The sequence below is a fragment of the Amphiura filiformis genome, chromosome 1 (genome assembly GCF_039555335.1).
Source record: "Amphiura filiformis chromosome 1, Afil_fr2py, whole genome shotgun sequence".
Taxonomy (NCBI): domain Eukaryota; kingdom Metazoa; phylum Echinodermata; class Ophiuroidea; order Amphilepidida; family Amphiuridae; genus Amphiura; species Amphiura filiformis.
The window spans coordinates 70,736,915-70,755,696 of NC_092628.1; the positions used below are offsets into that span (position 1 = coordinate 70,736,915).

At 35.3% G+C, this 18,782-nt stretch overlaps 2 protein-coding genes across 2 annotated transcripts in view; both read left to right on the forward strand.

Annotated features, from left to right (window-relative positions):
- Window positions 1–18,782, forward strand: part of LOC140152405 (uncharacterized) — a 145,496-nt gene that overhangs the window by 30,533 nt on the left and 96,181 nt on the right. The window contains exons 17-22 of the mRNA XM_072174713.1: window positions 633–801; window positions 1,579–1,651; window positions 2,383–2,572; window positions 3,093–3,237; window positions 4,021–4,090; window positions 4,541–4,649. Coding sequence (XP_072030814.1) covers window positions 633–801; window positions 1,579–1,651; window positions 2,383–2,572; window positions 3,093–3,237; window positions 4,021–4,090; window positions 4,541–4,649 — 756 coding nt within the window. The remainder of the gene's footprint in view (window positions 1–632; window positions 802–1,578; window positions 1,652–2,382; window positions 2,573–3,092; window positions 3,238–4,020; window positions 4,091–4,540; window positions 4,650–18,782) is intronic.
- Window positions 6,358–18,760, forward strand: LOC140168446 (protein Skeletor, isoforms B/C-like). Its single transcript, XM_072191846.1, has 13 exons — window positions 6,358–6,557; window positions 6,787–6,913; window positions 7,428–7,500; window positions 7,937–8,045; window positions 9,014–9,188; window positions 10,376–10,448; window positions 11,068–11,257; window positions 12,083–12,227; window positions 13,076–13,145; window positions 13,904–14,012; window positions 15,378–15,552; window positions 16,268–16,337; window positions 18,712–18,760. The coding sequence occupies exons 6-13, from the start codon at window positions 10,405–10,407 to the stop codon at window positions 18,758–18,760; spliced, it is 852 nt and encodes a 283-aa protein (XP_072047947.1). The 5' UTR covers window positions 6,358–6,557; window positions 6,787–6,913; window positions 7,428–7,500; window positions 7,937–8,045; window positions 9,014–9,188; window positions 10,376–10,404.

An 18,782-nucleotide genomic window follows, 5' to 3' on the forward strand; every position in this document is an offset into this window, starting at 1 on the left:
ATATGATGCAACACATTATAGTTTTAGGCATCCTGCCTTCATATGATATGGTATGCAACAGGCATATTTCCATTTATAGTTTCTCCACATGTGTGATGCCATCAAGCAAAATCAGTCGGAACTCAGAAATATTGATTTTGAGATAGAGCCAAACAAAGGAAATATTTCCTATTTTTGTTGTTTTGGGAACTCTTTAGTTGCTCATATCTTTGGAACTGGTTGTTCAATTTGAATGGTTTTTTTTGCAAAATGCAGCTTTGTAAATGCTTTTTACTATCCTGTAAGAAACTGAAAATGTAATATTTCCGAGTTCTGTCTGATTTTGCTTGATCGTATCACATATATGTACCTTTGTAAAGAATCGCTCTTGGACACAGTGATGAACAAATCTGATAAATATCAGTTGTCAATTATCTATAATTGCTGTATTCAAATCAAAGAGAAAAGAGTATAATTTGGATTTTTATTGCATTAGCACTAGCAGTCTTCAAAATCATATTGTTTTGCCTGTAGCAAAGCAATTATTGATGTTTTTATATTGATGCAATGAGACATTTATGCATGGATTAATGACGTAATATTGATAAATATTTATCATTTCTATTACACTATTTAACATTTTGTTTCTACAGACAAGCTTTGGGCGTGTGTTCATCCCATCAGATTTCCAACCACCTGCAGAAGTGTCCATAGGACAGCTAGGATTTGATCCTCCTTCGCATGCTGTACATGCAAATGTCTTTGTGATAGATACACAGAGGTTCCGTCTTGAAAACCTCTACTATGATGGACTTGGACCAGGTAAGTCATTTAAAGAGGGCATTATGTTTGCTGTGGTGTAGCAACCTAATAGACTTCATAGTATTACTGTCATCAATGATATAAGTTAACCATTACAGATTGTACTGTGGTGGGAGGGCAGACACATTAATATTACCAGTTAGGTGTTGAGTATTAAGGTATTGCAGAAGCATGAAAAAGGTATAACCTATATCTGATTGGCAGAGGCTTGTCTTTAATGTACATGCAGAAAGCATAATCTTAGACAACTACCCAGTTACCACGATAGAATTGCTTTATTCTGTGTGGAGGGTAACTGGATAAGTGACCAAGATTCATGTCACTGCAATGTACATGTGTTACATTAGTGAATGCCTAAACCAGAATGTGTTAATTCATTACTGTGTTCATTTCTGAACAATTTCAGGCTATCATAATATGTGTTAGGACAAAGTGTTGTTGTATATGCTTTGCTTTGTATGCCAGGGAAATATAACTATTTGTTTTTTACAACAATTCTGTCACTGCATTGTCTGTTATTATTTTATTATTATTTATTTATTGGTTTCTATGGGACAGGAAACTGCAGAAAGTTGCTAGAGCCAATGTTGAAAAGTCTCTCAATTGTTTTCTTAACCATTGGTTTCTTGGACAGTAAATTGTCAAAAGTTGCAGGAAGGGAAAATCTTCAAAGGTTGGCCAATTGGGCTACCAAATCACAGGTTTGGCAACCCTGTCAAATCTATTTCAGCATTGTATTGTAGATTCAGTATGTTACTTTATACAATTTGATTACAGATGCATATTACTGGTATGGACCTGAAGATACTCCAAATAGAGATGGCCTAATACCATTAGATGAAAACTGGAGGTAAGTGTGATTCTGATTGATTGATTGATTGATTGATTGATTGATTGACTGATTGATTGATTGATTGATTGATTGATTGATTGATTGATTGATTGACAGACGGACGGAGGGAGGGTCTCCCACATCTATCATTGATTTTGTGATAGGCCTAAAAATGAGCCTGATGGTAGTAGATAAATATGTACCCTTAAGGCCGGTTTCTCAAAGCATGGCTAGTGGTCAGGCTTCTTAAGTCATCAGGTTTAAGCCTTATTAGTCCTATATACCAGTGCTTACAATTATTTCCCATCATTACATCACCTAGAAAGATAAATCAATGGATTGGATCCACGTTGGTAGGGCTAGCCTGCTGACTTAGGAAGCCTGACCAGTGGCCAAGCTTTGAGAAATCGGACCAGGGTGTGTTGTTGGGCAAACTTAAAAAACAAAATTTTAGTCAAAGGTCATGTCCATTATTGTGCAATGTTGTTTCACATCAACAATTTAAGAACATTTCACATGTGCAGTACAATAGACACTTGTCTGATTCAAATTGGTACCATAGTTAACCAAACATACATCATGGACACAATCATCCTCAGTGTTGTAATCTGTCAACTCCTCCATAGGTTCATTGATAAATTACAAGAAAGGTGTATGGGTATTGACAGTTCTGAAGCACAAACACACCCCAAACCCCCACACACACCAAACACATTAAAATGATATTATATGTTGTTACTTTATTTCAGTATGCAGATGGTACCCAGCGATGGGAATGGATTTATAAATACGACTGCTATTATTACCATTCCTGAGCCAATGACTGTGTTTGATATCGGTTATCTTGGTTTATGGTGCGAGTTATTCAGTGCTAATTTTGGACACATCACCATGCCTGGTGCACATCAGCTTACTGTTCCACCATATGTTGAAGATGAGGTAAGATGAATTATGATGAGTCAAAAACTTGTTGGAAGTAACTTGATACAGCATTATGTACAATGTCTCACTGGAGCAGCTTGTGTTAAGAATAAGGGATGCTATTCCAATTCCCACCCCAATCCTAGGTCTATAATCCTAATGCCTATCTTAACATCCTAAAATCACCCAGCTCGAATCTGACTATAATCAAAATCCTAACCTAACCATAATCATAACATTAATATTATAGAACGCTAGTCCTAAGCTTAGGGATGGGCAACCCTTAATCTGTTCAGTAAGATAGTAAATTAAATTGAAGCCTTTGATGATTTACCGTTACTTTTTAGATGTTGTATGTTTGTATAATAGAAAGTCAGATCACTTGGCGGGTCATTTTCTCTCTTCTTATTTTTATTTAGACTTGCATAAAATATTTTGAAACCGACTTTACAATATTATGTAATTTGAATTGATAGGTTTGTCCATTTAGCATGAAACTTTTTCAATCCTTTCATAATTGTACTTGTTTTGATTATAGGGTGCATACTATGGTGCAGATCTTGGTGCCTTTTCTGGTGATGGTGCAGGTAGTACAACTCTTCATGGTGTAGATGGTACTGTGTTTGCTATTGATGACACAAGAATTCAAATCATAGGATTCTCTTATGATGGAGCAGGACCTGGTAAGTACTAACTCAAACTTAGTGAATCATCATATCTTATCTAAAATATAGTTTTCTTTTAAGGCTGATGAAGTGAGTTATAAAACTGATATACCGCAGTAACATCAGAGAAATCATACTTGCAATCCCATTTAATGGATCATTTTATTTTGGCCCCTCAAACTAAGTTTTATGTTGTGTGCACCTTATTCAGAAAGTGCAGAAATTGAATCCAGGTACAAGATTCAACAAAACATTTGTTTTAAAGGATCTGGTTTAAATACCTTCTCTGTCTCTGGCCCGAGGGAATGGAACATACTCCCTAAAGCCATCAGGGAGTCGCCATCAATTCCAGTTTTCAGAAAGAAACTGAAAACTCACCTTTTCAGTTAGCTTCTTTCTTGTTCCTTCTGTGTTTCTTTTTTATTCCATCCTTTCTCTCCTTGTTCAGCGCTTTGATAAATTTTAAAGGCGCTTTATAAATATCTTTACGTTTATGTATGTATGTATGTATATGTAAAACGGTACTTTGAAAACATGTTACAAGTTTCAACTCTGTAAAGATGGACCCTTCTGTCTGGACAAAAAGAACACATTTTAAAATCTCATGCCTGAATCTGAATACATCATTATCTTCTGCGTACAGTCATGTTCAATTTTTTTTGTAGCACCCCTCTTCCTGGCAATGGGTTATAATGCCACTTTGACTCTGTATCTCAAGTCTCAATTTATAGAGTGAGTGCATTTGAAAGGTTACATGACTTACATGTATAACATATTCTCTGATGTTCCTGTCCTTTTCAGATGCATATCTTTATGTAGGTACAACTGATGCACCTAGTGGGGATGGAACAATTATTCCTGTTAAAGGAAGGTAAAACTAAGTTTTTAGAATAAATTTGGTAACTTTTACCCCAATACTAACCTTATTTCTAATCATCAGAAATAATATCAGTAATAATACTGTAAAGGCTTTCTGTCATAAAATCATAATAATGACTTTACGTCAAAATTGCTCTGTTCACCTACGAACCCAACAAATTTGGATGATTCCATTTAGGTGTAAGTTCGGACATGTGTGAATATTACAAATATACCAAAAAATCAGGTTTGAAGAAACAATATATCATATAATAATAAGATTATACATTATGGCTTTAAGCTAGTTGTAGCTTAAATACACATAAAGTTTTAAACAAAATAATATTTGTCAGAAAATATTAAGATTATTACATATATAGGACCAAGTAAATTATGTTATCATTTGATCAGTGAGCTTTCCAACGGCCATACCGAAAAGAATATTCTCTTGTTTCCTTCCCAGTCTGGAGAAACTGCCTGCCTTTGACAAGGAAGATATCATAGTAACCCTACCTGCAGGAATGACCATCAGTGATTTCAAATGGATATCAGTATGGTGTAGACAAGCTGCAGTAAGTGAACAAGCAGTACACTGATCAATAATATGCGTAATGATCAATGACATTGAATCAAAGAGTACCATCAAAGCCATATTTGTGTGGAGGCAATTTAATGTACTTCCTGGTTATTTCATAATGGGCCTGTCAAATTTTGATTCAAAGTAGGTGATTGTTTAGCTCTGTATACGTAAACCTTGAAAATGCTCAAGCTGAAAGACACAAAATATTGTTTGATTTCAGGCTTTTGCTGACAAATGCTGACAGTAAATTATCTGACAGATTTGCCATAGCATTGCATATGGTGTGATTTTGAGTCCGTTATCTTTGGTGATGATATGTTTGAGATGATATGAGTTGCAACCTCCACATCCTTAACATTTTCATTATTATTGTCCTTGTTGTTATTATCTGGTCATTGTTGTCATTGTCATCATCTTCTCTGCCAAGATGCGAACTGATGAAACAAAAAGCCTGTCTAATTTTGTATTTATATTATGTATGACTTCAGATCAGTGAGCAAATAACACATTTCATTGTATTGTCTATTTCAAAAGGGTGTCAAAATATGTTGTAAAATGTTATCAAAATTTATGTTTTTTTTTTAATAAGTTTAAAAACTTTTAAAGCAAAGAAATTGCTATTCATATTGTGCATATTGATATTAATTCTCCTGTTTTAATTTCATGTGGAACTACAAGGAAAAACAAATGGACTGAAAAGAAATGGGCTGATGCAATAATTAGGAAGTGATTTAATCTTTGCAGTTCTAATAAGATTGTTTAATTCTATTACTCCACCCATTTTAGGCCAACTTTGGACACGTGTGGATCCCTTCAGGATTCCAACCCCCTGCTGAACATAACTTGAACCAACAACTGGGCTATTCTCCCAGGGTACACAATATAGGAGCAGATGCAGTTATCATTGTAGATGATAAAACTATTCGCATTGAAAACCTGGATTATGATGGCAATACTCCAGGTAAGCTCTCTTTATTCAGGGTTCTCTTGGCGTACCTGATGTTACTACAAGTTCAGCTGTAGGTGCAGATACTAATTGCTCATTTAAGCACGTCCGTTTGATGATGAAATTCATGCATCATTACCCTTTAAGTTTGAGTGTTTTCAGCTAGTAAATGTGTTTCTTAACATCCTTATAAGTTATATGCACCTCAGTTGCTCAACTGTCTTCAGAGGATGTGCATTCTCTTACAGCTTGATGTGTGCCCAGATGAATCCTATATATTGGTACTTACATAAACCGTTCTTTTTCTCATTTAGATACATATTATTGGTTTGGACCAGGATATTCTCCAGATGAAAATGGATTGATTGCTTTAGATTCTGAAAATGGGTAAGATACATCCTTACCTGTCACTATTCTATTGGTTACTTACGGTTGCCATATAGTGCCCTTTTTGCTGTGAAAGAAGTGACACTCTGCCACAGATCCTTTACTAATTACTATCATGAATGTGCAGATATTGATGCCACATTTCACTGGTGTTCAAATGACATGTATTGGAAGTTGCAACTTCCCATAAACTACCAGACTTTTTTCACCAGTCCACGGTGGAGGCGATGAAAAACATATGTCACATTTTACACATAGTTGATTTGTGGCACTACACTGCTCTCACCAAATACAATACTCTTTAAAAAAGTATGTAATTGTCAAGTTTCTAAACTTTATTTTCATCATACTTATTATTTCAGTGCATCTGCCTTACCATCTGATGGGACAGGTTACTCAGATAACACAGTAACTATCACCCTACCAGATGGCTACACAGTGTTTGATATAGGACATATTGGTTTATGGTGTCAATCCATTAATGAAGATTTTGGTCATGTCAAGATCCCACCAAGGAGTCAGCTGAATGTACCACCACATGTGGAATATCAAGAGGTGGTAGTGGAGGTGAGTCTGTTTCTTAGGTGAAGGGGTTATGAGGGAGTTTTCTCTCCTAAAGTGTGTTCGATTTATACAAGGCGGAAATTATTTGGCTTTCGTTACTGCTCGCGTCAATAAAGTCCTAATTCACATAAACTTCTGTGGATAATATCTTGAATTAGTTTTTATCAAACTTTGACTCATTTTGCTTATGTTGATCTAGAATTTCTAATCATCATATTTTGTTTATCAACAGGGGAGTTACTATGGTAACCTGATTGGTGAGCTGATTGGCAGTGCTCACAGTGTTAGTGGCAAGATCTATGCTATTGATGAGTCTAGGTTGTGGTTTGTTGGTTTCAATTATGATGGTCTTGGACCTGGTAAGTGAAAAACATTAGCAGAAGCAAATAGTGGTTTCCCATTGGATTTTTCTGCCTAGTTTTTATGTATGTATGTAAATGTTTTATTAGGTAAAATTATACAACTTGGGGCCATACTGTGAAAATATGTTAATAAGCGTATGTGCTCAGTTGCTCGGACAAGAACAAATTTTTTATGGTGGTTTGTTAAACTTTTCAAATATCTGTAACTTGTTAATAGGCACATATGCTTATTAACAAATTTGTACAGTATTTGTTAATGGGTGTTTGCTTCATCAGGCCTTTTTAGCATCTCCTCATTCAAATGTGTATTTTGTTGTATTTTGAATAAAATAAAGATTTGATTGATAGTGTAAACTTAATAACTATAAATTGTTTACGAAATGTATGAGATACCGTATGAATTTTAGTTGTAGTATTATGACAGACAACATGTTGGAATTACACATCACTTGTGCTCTTATTTAAATGAAGATCGGATTAATCAATGTATTTTGTGTTTTGCTTCCAATAGATGCCTTCATCTGGGCTGGTAGTTCTGATTCACCTGATGATAGTGGTGAAATTATACCTGCTGAATATCCAAGGTGAGCATTAGCTAAAGGCAAAACTGAGAAGTATTTCCAAAACCACAAAATTCCTTCCTATGGACTGTCTAGACGTATGCAAATGTCTGACCAACTTTATGTACCTGCTCTAAGTCATTTCTTCTTGTCCATTTTAAGTCATTTCTTCTTGTTCATTTTAAGGCTCAACAGTAAATGGGAGTATCACGAGTGAGTGTTTGTATGAGATTGAAATTTAAAAAAAAAATGGTTATTAGTTCATTAGACAAGTTAAACAAGAGCGAATACTTTCTATTGATTTGCCATTAGACAAATTAAAGTGTCTCAACTTAAACTAGTCCAATAGCTATTTTATATGAATTGTATACTATTTATTATGAGCCAAATTTAGCAACTTTGATTCAAGTCTTCTATTTTCAGTTATTATAATTATCATTTTCTCCTTTTTTAAATATAGGAAGGAAATTCTTGGAGCTTATAACAAAAGTGATTTTGTTGTGAGATTGGCAAAGGGGAGAGTTATCACTGACTACAAGTGGATATCCATCTGGTGTCGCACATTTGCTGTAAGTATAATCGCTATTGGTTTCATTTTAGTGCTGTAAAAGCTGAAGTTGGAAAATATAGAAAACAATTTCATGTATATGTCTATCTGTTCCACAAAAGGTGAACATGTTTTAATAAACTTTTAAAGCAATGCTTGACATAGCATTTTTAAACCATAGGGAAAAGAAATTCAGTGTCCGAACATGTAGGAATCACATCTAAATGTGAATAAAATGTCTGTACTTGTACAACATCATTGGTAATTTGTTGTTGGAATAAAATTGACCACATCCAGAATGGTAAGGTAAGACAAGTACACCAAACTTGTTGTCACTTTTACTGTAGGCCTACATGACTTATGCTGATAGTTTAATTGTGATGTGCATCATTTCTTTTTTGTTCATAATAAAGCGTAATATTAACTGCATATAACTTATCTTGGTTAATGCTTTGCATGCTAGCCATAGGCTTCAACGTGAAAAGTCCAAGTTTTGAGATATTTTCTTAATATATCAAGAGCTATCGTAAGAACAACTGAACTAATACTATGCTTGTTTGTATTCATTTTAATGCATGTTTCATGCTGATTCCAAATGTGGTCACGCAAATGTACAATTCTGAAATTTGTGTGGAGAAAGTTAAAGCCATAATGAATGAGCCAATTTTTGCATCTCAACTATTCATATACAATTTGGGGTACAATTACCGAATAGGGTGCAACTTGCTAGACTTGAGTCCAGTCCTCGTTTACGGAGTTTAGGGTTAGGGTTTAAGGTTGGGGTAGGGCAGTCTTGTAATAAGACTAGTAGAGTTGCACCCTATTCGGCAATCGCTCCCAATTTGGATCAAAATTCATTTTGTCACAAAAAGTGGACCATTTTGACATCACATCTATCTTGAATTTTTTTTACTTGGATTTTGTTATGATTTCTGGTTTAAACACTGAATGGATATTTATAGTTTTTCTTTTTTCTTCAAAACTTTGCAGGCTAACTTTGGACACATTGTCATCCCGGATAACTTTGTAACTCCCAGCGAGTTAAGAATCCCAGGAGATGTAGGCTATGTACCACGACGACATAATGTCCATGCTGATGCCGTATACATCATTGATACAAAGCGATTCCGTATAGAAAACTTGGACTATGATGGTTTTGGAGAAGGTATGTGTATGCTTATCGGTTATTGCAACATTAATGATCATTTGTCTCAACTTAGTATTTTGCCTGTACATTGTATTGAAGAAAATCCAGTGAATAGAAATGTTGATGTTATGAATCTGATGTTGCTTTTAGAAATGCCTTAATAAGACCATGCAAGGGCACTATCCCTAGACAGTGTACTTCGGTTATATATATAAATGCGCTTTTATAAATACAGATTTGAAATTCTTATTTTATACCCTTTAAAATCATACCAAACATGTTAGGGGGATTTGCCATTTGGTCTAATACCATTTGGTCTAATATCCATTTCGTCTACATCCATTTCGTCTAAACCCATTAGGTCTATATCCACTACGTCCAATAATCATTTGGTCCTATAACCATTTGGTCCGATAACCATTTGGTCCGATAACCATTTAGTCTAATAACCATTAAGTCTAAAACCATTTAGTCTAACAACCATTTAGTCTAATACCCATTTGGTCTATACCTAATAGGTCTAATAGCCATTTGGTCTAATACCCATTTGGTCTACAAACCATTTTAGTCTTACAAGCATTTAGTTTATTAATAAATAGACGAAATTGTATTAGACTAAATGGTTATTAGACCATACAATTATTAGACCAAACGGTTATTAGACCAAGCGTTATTAGACCAAGCGGTTATTGAAGAAATATTAGACCAAATGGTTATTAGACTATATGGTTAGTAGACATACTGGTTATTAGACCAAACAATATTAGACTAAATGGACATTAGACTCTATGATTATTAGACTAAGTGGCAATTAGCCTTTCTGGTAATAGACAAATTGAATATAGACTAAACGGGAATTAGACGAAATGGTATTAGACCAAATGGCAATAGACCCATGTTAGGATGGCTCCTTGCTGTGGTCTTTAAAAAGCAATATTTCCTCCAGAATTTATTTTGAATTTTGTCATGTTTAATGGACTGTAATATCTTCTATAGTGCCCTGGTGACTTAATGCTTATTTTGTGGGAGCAGGTCATTGTGAGTTAAGGCTTTCTGGTTCTCAGCCCTCATTATGTTGATCAAAGACACTGTCTCATCATTGCATTTTCTCAAATTATGCCTTTCACTTACTGGATATAGAATAAAGCAGTATTCAGATATAGTTACTTATACTTTATTCCTCGTTTTTACTTTGAACCCGGCAGACACCTTTTACTGGACTGGTGTTGGTACTATGGCAGATGAAAATGGCTGGCCAGCTTTGGATGAAAATTGGAGGTAACACAGCTCATTTTGATCTATAGGACTTCCCCACAATCTAGTTGCTCTCCTTTTGTATTGTGTTTTAATTTATCCATAAAATTTCAAATTCCAGAATAGCACACATCTGTCAATGTTGAATGAGTATTTTGTTCGGCATAATTTTGTCGGTTGCATTACATAGTGATTGATGTTAATCGTACATTTTTCAAAAATGTTGAGTAGGTGAATTGTATTGGGCATAGATTATAAACTTGCCATTAATGTTCAGCAATTCATGTGTCTATTAGAATTTGACCTTTGAAAGGTATTTTCAAAACTTTAAAATGTTGTAAAATTATATATCTCACATATGCAATAGATATATATAGATTTTTTTGAAATTCAACATCTATGGATATGGATGTACCTTAATAGTGTAGTTCCATCACTATGTATTGCACCCAACAATTTATATAGCTATATTTGATCCATTTTTGAAACATGGCAGATTTTCACTTTTTTTTTGTAATTTTCTCAGGAAAGAACCCCAAGCACTGAGAACCTCAAACCCATACAAACATCCCAATCTTGTCCCATGTCTTCAATACTATTCACTGCAGTAAGGTAACATTTTGTTTTCATATTACTTCAACAGTCCTCAACAGTTCCCATCTGTATCATTTACTGGTAAGACAGTGATTGTAACCCTGCCTGGGGAAGATACTATATTTGATGTGGACTATATAGGTGTTTGGTGCCGATCTGTTACACAGGATTTTGGTCATGTATTGATACCTGACCTGAAGGCTATGAACATCGCAGTGCCGCCATATGTAGAAGATGAGGTAAGTATCTATGTGCTGTGGAATCAGTCTTTTAGTCTGCCTTATCTATGACTTCTTCAGTCCGGGATGGAAATCTTTGGGACACTTGCTAAAAACAGACACAGAGCCAAAACAATCATGAAGAGCCTCATCCATAAAAGTGTGAAGGGTTTTGTGCAAATCATTGATACACATAGTTATATACAAACAAATAAACCTGCAAATGTGTGTCTCAACCCCATTAGCGCCAGACTTTGGCACAATTTCATGTTTTCAAAAGCGCTCAATAGTAAGCATATATGCTAACTATCAAGTTTTTACGGTATGTGATTCAAGCCATGAAAACATACAGTGTATTTTAAACCTTGGCATAGATAGCTTTGAGTCGGATGATTTGTTTCGTTTAACTCAAGTAATGCCAAGTATGAGATGCACAGTAAATGATAACATTGGGTGTATGAATCTAACAAGAGCAGACATGTTAGCTGTAATATTTATCAAATATGTGATGCAGCACATCAAAAGGGGGGACTTTGCGGCAAAGTGCATTTCAAGATGAAGATTATAGACAGACAAAAATAATTAAAAAAATAAGAATTTGGGATGCTTTTTCACTTATACAATATGAATGCCTTGATGAATTTTAGCAAACGATGTATCATTTTGAAGCTTGCAAAATGCTTACAAAGCAGAAATACTGAACTCAAAATTGACATCACCTGCAAAGTCATCCCTTTTGATGTATGTTGTCACATGAATTCAAAAAGTTGGATTTACAAAGATATTTTACAATAAACAGTTGTGGTTTTGAAACTGTTAAAACAATGTGACCACTTTGTTTCCCAGGGTGCATACTATGGTGCAGATCTTGGTGCCTTTTCTGGTGATGGTGCAGGCAGTACAACTCTTCATGGTGTAGATGGTACTGTGTTTGCTATTGATGACACAAGAATTAAAATCATAGGATTCTCCTATGATGGAGCAGGACCTGGTAAGTATTATATTAAAGAATTAGTATACATGCAGAGAAGTAGAATTGAGGATATATGTGACCTGCTACCACGAAATCAGCGTAAAGTCGACGTGACTTTATACTCATTTTGTTGAGTTGGTAGTTTCGAGATATTTGGTCTGACTAAGTTGATGTTTGCCGCCACCTGTACAAGCCAGAAGTATTATCCTTTGTGAATAGCCCATTGTGCCCCCATTCACAAAGGACATACAGACAAACTTAGTGGCTTTAACAGGTGAGTGAACACCAACGCAGTAGCCAGGACGTTTTAAGTGACAAACTCCTTGCGACTTTACGCTGATTTCGTGGTAGCAGGTCACATATATCAATGAGATTTGCAGTTAGCTTTTCAGAATTTTGTACAAAGATCACTAACGAATATTGAAAGAATACTGAAGAATACCATCAGTATTTTGGTATATGAAAGTTTTGCATTAACTGATTTTATGTAGAAAATATTGTTTTTTAAGTCTTGAGGAGACTGAAATATTTCAGGAAGGTTGCTGGATCTGCTACTTCTAGTACTTATCAGTACTGGTTTTTTTATCCTTGGTTTGAATCCTAAATAAATGAAATGAAATGAAATGAAATCAAGAAGAGGGAATTCTTGCATCAATTGGAACTGTTACAGAGGCCCAATTTTGACTTAATTTTAGAATGTGGTTGTCACAGAAGTAATTTGTTGTTCAAATGATATGGTATCCCCCAAAAAAGTCAATGCAAAAATAAGTATCTAAAATTCATCTCCCATAGAGTTTGTGGTAATTTCTCTATAATTGTTAGTTTAGTTTCAACCATTACATTCTTGTTTTATCATTTTCTTGTAGATGCTTACATCTATGTGGGTTCTACTCCAGAGCCTAGTGCAGATGGCATGATTGCTGCAGCAGGTGGCAGGTAATGAAGATTTGATTTAGATTTAAATCAAGGGTTTTGGGCAAGAAGGTCTTTTCTGCAATAGCTGTCATGTGGCATATGTTTAGATTTTGTACAATATAGAATGCACAAAATGTCACATGTCTATAGGGCAATTATTGCAGATAGGGTCATCTGGTTGTAAACCCTCGAAATGAAATATATATTTTTTTGTCTTTTACTAATGTAAAATCATTCTCATAATTGGTGCATTAAAAAAGGCCAATATATAATATGATACAAAATATTTAACACTTCAATATTATAGACTCATAATGGTCTTGAGTGAAAACATGTAAGATTAAATTGTGTGTCTCCTTTAAACTGATAGGCTTACACCTCACTGTTATATTATTTTATGACAAAAACAAAATTGTCATCTGTTTTTCTTCCTGATCCAACTAGAGGGAGAGAATAAATTGTAAGCATGTGGATAACCTTGGCGTAATAAGAAACTCTTAATTTCAACATATTCTCTTATTAATCTGCTAGAATTAGAATATTTTTCTCCTAAATGATTGCCGCTAGAGAAGCAGGAGATATCTTTTTAGAATCTTGGACCTTTGAATTATACTTTCATGCCTCTCTACCACTAGCCTCTGTTGGGTCAGTTGCTTAGAGCACTGGCTATAAGCACAGGGGTTACAAGTTCAAATCCTGATCAGGGATGATCGTTTCTCTTCCTTGGCCAAGTGGAGTGAAAGAATATTTTATGGTTATGTTGTTTAATCCTATTACAGTATGGAGATACTTGGTGCGTATACCAATGAAGACATCATAGTAACCCTCCCTGAAGGAACAACCATCAATGACTTCAAATGGATATCAGTGTGGTGCAGACAAGCCGTGGTAAGTAAACACTGCATTGAGTCCTGGGTGTGATGGTTCATCTTGATGAGGGATGATCAGTGTTTCAACAACTCTTCCTATACCTTTGTACAGGAGCCAACCGTTGTTAAACCGTGATGAACCCACACTTTTACTGTAGTGTATCGTAACGCCGAAAGCGAGACTACGCGTTACTGCGAGAGCGCGTAAAATTCGTCATGCCTGGAACCTTTGTGCGTATGCCAGCTTACAAGTTGAATTCAGTATTTTTCAGGTAGCGGCTAAACATTGCCGTTTTATTCTGTAGTTTTATTGCTGATATCAAAAGAGAAATCATCGAAGTTTTTGCAAGGCTGAGTGGCAATGATTAACTGACATTCCTCGTAAAAAATAATCGTGAATTATCGATATTTAGCTTCTTTTCGTTGTTGAAAGGATTCAATCATGTTTCACCGTTGTTCATCACCGTTTAACAACTCGCGTCCGGCGTGTCTGCGTGGTTTACTTAGCTCGGGCAGTTTAGCTGCCCTCATGAAGTAAACCACGCAGATCTTGCCGCATCGTTGTTAAAGCGGTGATGAACAACAGTGAAACATGGTTGAATCCCTAATTCTGGGTAACCACAATTAAAAAAATAAATCTGTGCTCTTCAAACAACTGATACAAGCAGGGTCTGATATCACACAGAAAACTTGCTATAGTATATATCATAATTCTCCAAATAGGTGGACAACCTTCATGGTTTAGACCAGGATTTGAAAGCAGGTTGTAATTTTGAAGTGGGATAGGGTTTGGTGGTGGTGGTGGTGGTGGTGGGGGGGGGGGGGTGGGTGATTGGTAGTAGGTCCTATTCCAAAATGAAATGGATGTAGAACAGATAATTTCAAGGTACCTCCTATGGATCCACCACTAAGTGTTCTTCAAGACCTAAATTATTAGGCCTATAGATTAAGTATTTTTTTTATTTTTATTTTATTCATTTGGCAACAAACATCAAAAAATAGAAAATAACATAAAGGAGGCCTCCTGAGCTGCCAGGGAGCACTGAAAAGCACAGGAAAGCACTGTCACCAAAGGCGCAGTGCCCCCAACTCAGCAAACCTCAAAATAAGTTTACACAAAAGTTATATACAATTTAACACAAGAGACAAGAAAAAAAAATGGCTACGATGATGGAAAAAATTGAAGTTGAAGCTATGAGATGTTGTTTAGAAAAGCCCTGAGTTGTTTTTTAAATGTGGTAAAGGTGCACGTGACAAGTGAATTCCTGATATCATTATTTATATTTGACCATATGGCTGGAAAAGAAACAAGCAATGTGTTTTTAAATATGATGCCAGCTTTGTAATCACTATCACTATCAATTTCTTTGATTATTTCTATCAGGCCAACTTTGGTCATGTAGTGATCCCTGATACCTTCCAAGCTCCAGCAGAGCATAACCTAGGCCAGATGCTTGGGTTTGCTGTGCCATTGCATGCTGTCACTGCTGATGCTGTCTATGTTGTGGATATGAAGACTCTACGTATTGAGAACTTGAATTATGATGGACTTGCACCAGGTAAGGCTTGGAAAGGAAAGCTTTATGAATGGATATATTCTTTATGAATTGTATGTACTTCCCTAAAAATAAGATTCTTTCCTGTATTCCACACACATCTAGTTTTTGTAGCAATTTTACCTCATTTCATTGTTTTATTTGGAAAATCCAGAAAAAATTCTATTTCCAAGCAAAAACGAATGGCAATTTTTTCCTTAAAATTTGTGATTTAAGGCATCTGTTACCTTAAAACATTCTATCATTAAATGAAGAATTCTAACCATCATATTTTTTAGAGGCTGTCATTTTCTTTGGAAGTGGAACCCCCATATGTTTGGGGTCATATTGTTTTGCATAAAAATAGGGGGGTGATGAAATTATGAAAAGACTTGTGACTTAACATCATTTAAAGTATCAGCCAAAACTACTCTTAAAATCAAACTTTCACATTCTACATGCACATTGTTTCCCAATGCCCTATAGAGTGAGCTTATTATATAACACATTTCTTAAACTTTTTGAATAACTTTGTTTGGGTCTGTGTATGCAGAAAGAAGGGAGCATAAAATATATCAACCCAAGAAAGACGATCATAAAAAATGGATTCTGGTTACTCACATATTTTGGAACTTCCTCACAAAGAACATGACAGCCCCCTTAGACATGCACTGAGTTTAGTTTATACCCATAAAACCAACCTAAATAATGTTTTGTATGAATCTGTTGTCAATATTAGATACACACTACTGGGCTGGTGAAGGTATGCCAGATAGTAATGGATTTCCACTACTGAATGAGGATTTGAGGTAAGCAAACTTGAACTGATAATGAAGATGACAATACTAAACAAAAACAAAAAAGCGCAGTGATTTATAGTGCGCTACGCACAGGCACAACGCCTAGATGTTGATCCACAAGCCTCAGCACACTTTACAGGTGTCAAACAGCAAGTCAATTTATACCAAAGTTTAGTAGCCAAGGTGACAAAGAAAAAAGATTTTTTTAAATCATAAATTTGGATTTTTTCTCTTATAAATTTAGTTTGCTGTATGCATTTAAAAACAGCCAAATCAGATTTTTTGGCCAAACATCAGAGATGCCACTTTTCCGATTTTTATCGGAATTCCGATTTTTTAGAAATCCTGACTAAAATTCCGATTTTTTTTTGGTTAAAATTCTGATTTTATTATTTTTTATTTTTTTTCCCGAACGGAGCACCTTTTTTTTTTAAAGAAATTCTTGTTAGAATCGGCGAAGTGAAATTTCCATCTCTTGATCAATAATACATGTCGTTGGATCGCTTTTTCATTATGTACGCATGTCGTTCCTTCCGACTCTTGGAAAGAGACTGTTTGCATACTTGGTCTCGAGTACAGACTCGAAGCAGATACCGGAGTATACGCTGCAACCGGCAAGCAATGAGCGAGGCTACGGAACTGATTGAAAATCGAAGTGAAAATTGACAGTGAAGACTGTCGTCAAAAAAATGAATTTCGTCACTCGTGAGGACGATTTGGCGGAGATTGAAAAGGATATCTGAGACAGATTTAATTGGCAGTGGTTAGAGGAGAAAGATATAAACGGAGACTTCTTCTCTACGTACGTGAGAAAACTGAAACTTCCAGATATGTAAGCTTATAATACTTATTAAATAGTCAACATGGTCAATCAATGCATGACATGTGGGTACAACTCTTCCGAATTTTGCAGTTTCGCAAATCACTGTTACAGTAATCATTCTTGGAATGTATTTAAACCTCAGAAATGGCCTCTCCTGTAGCTCTAAATGTACAGAAACCCTCTGGCTTCGGGGGGGCTTCGGCCCCTCGACCCCCACCAGGGGCATTGCCCCTGGACCCCACCAGGGGCCCTTGAGCAGGCCCCTGGACCCCGGCCGTGAGGGGCGATACTCCGGTCGCCTTTTCAGATTTTTTGGTCAACTACTGGTGGCATCTCTGCAAACATGGACTGAGTTTCGCGGAAATTGTTGTAGAAATGTAAAAAATTAATGATTAAATTTAGAAGTTTTGTGTGCGTCCACATGCATGTGATCGGATGCAAAATACCTTATCAAACATATATAATATACATTTAATATACTTTAGACCAACAACTTAGCAGTTATGAGGCCCAAAATTTTCCATAATTCCTGGGATAATACCAACCTTAAAGACTTTTATATAACTCATACAAAGTTTCTTGTCATTTGATTGGCCAATTACTATTGATTATTTCTGCTATTTTAAGCAGCCAGCTGCAAAAGGACTATTGCACTCCACGCGGGTGCATTAGTTTTTCCATTGCACTGACACGGACCTACCATAGCAATGCTGACAGACGCATGAGCATAGATTTCGAGGTTTCCACCTCGATTCGCCAATTATAGGTGCTGGTGTTGCTTCTAAAATAAAAATACATTTAGGTATTTTTTAATTTATTTTGTTTTCCTGGTGATATATAAAGTTAAGTGGAAGAAAGGGAACTTATTATATGAGTTATATAAAACAAATATTGAATGTTTTCATTTGTTCAATGGAAAGAATATTTCCATTCGATGAAATATGAACTGTTCCATTCAACTCGGCAAAGCCTCGATCATTCCATATTTCACCTCATGAAAATATTCTTACAATTGAACTCATAAACATTCAATATTTGTATAATCTTCCTTCTTTCATTGTGCACATGGAGTTGACTTATGCTCTATTTACACAAAGTAAATATAATAGTCCATAGATCAAGGTTCAGATAGCTCTGTGGTTTCAATACATTTTTAATATACAAAATGCTGTAACAATGCAACCTGAAAATACTATCAGTAATTTGCAAAATTCAGAAAATCAACAATCAGCAAAAGTCAGATTTTGCAATTTTGTAAGATCCACTTAGATTTTATATTTACTGTACAGCGGGAAATTGATTTATTTTCATGCTTTCAGGTTAATTTCATAACCACAAATTTAAAACCTCACAAATATGTTTTTGACCCATGTGCTTTAATGTGTAGCTGTTTTAAACTGCAGATGAAAGAAACAAACTGTTCAAAATGCCCAGATATCTCTTATACAGTAATTTGATACTTCTCAGGTTCAGCTATAAATTAGACCATTGGTTTCAAATTTCTTAGTAATATTAGGAGAGATAACCAGACCTTGCTTTGTTGTATTTGCATTTCTTCAGGTCTTTCAGATTCATAGATATAGGTAAAATATACTGGACATCAATATGATGCATAGACCTTTTAGAATCTA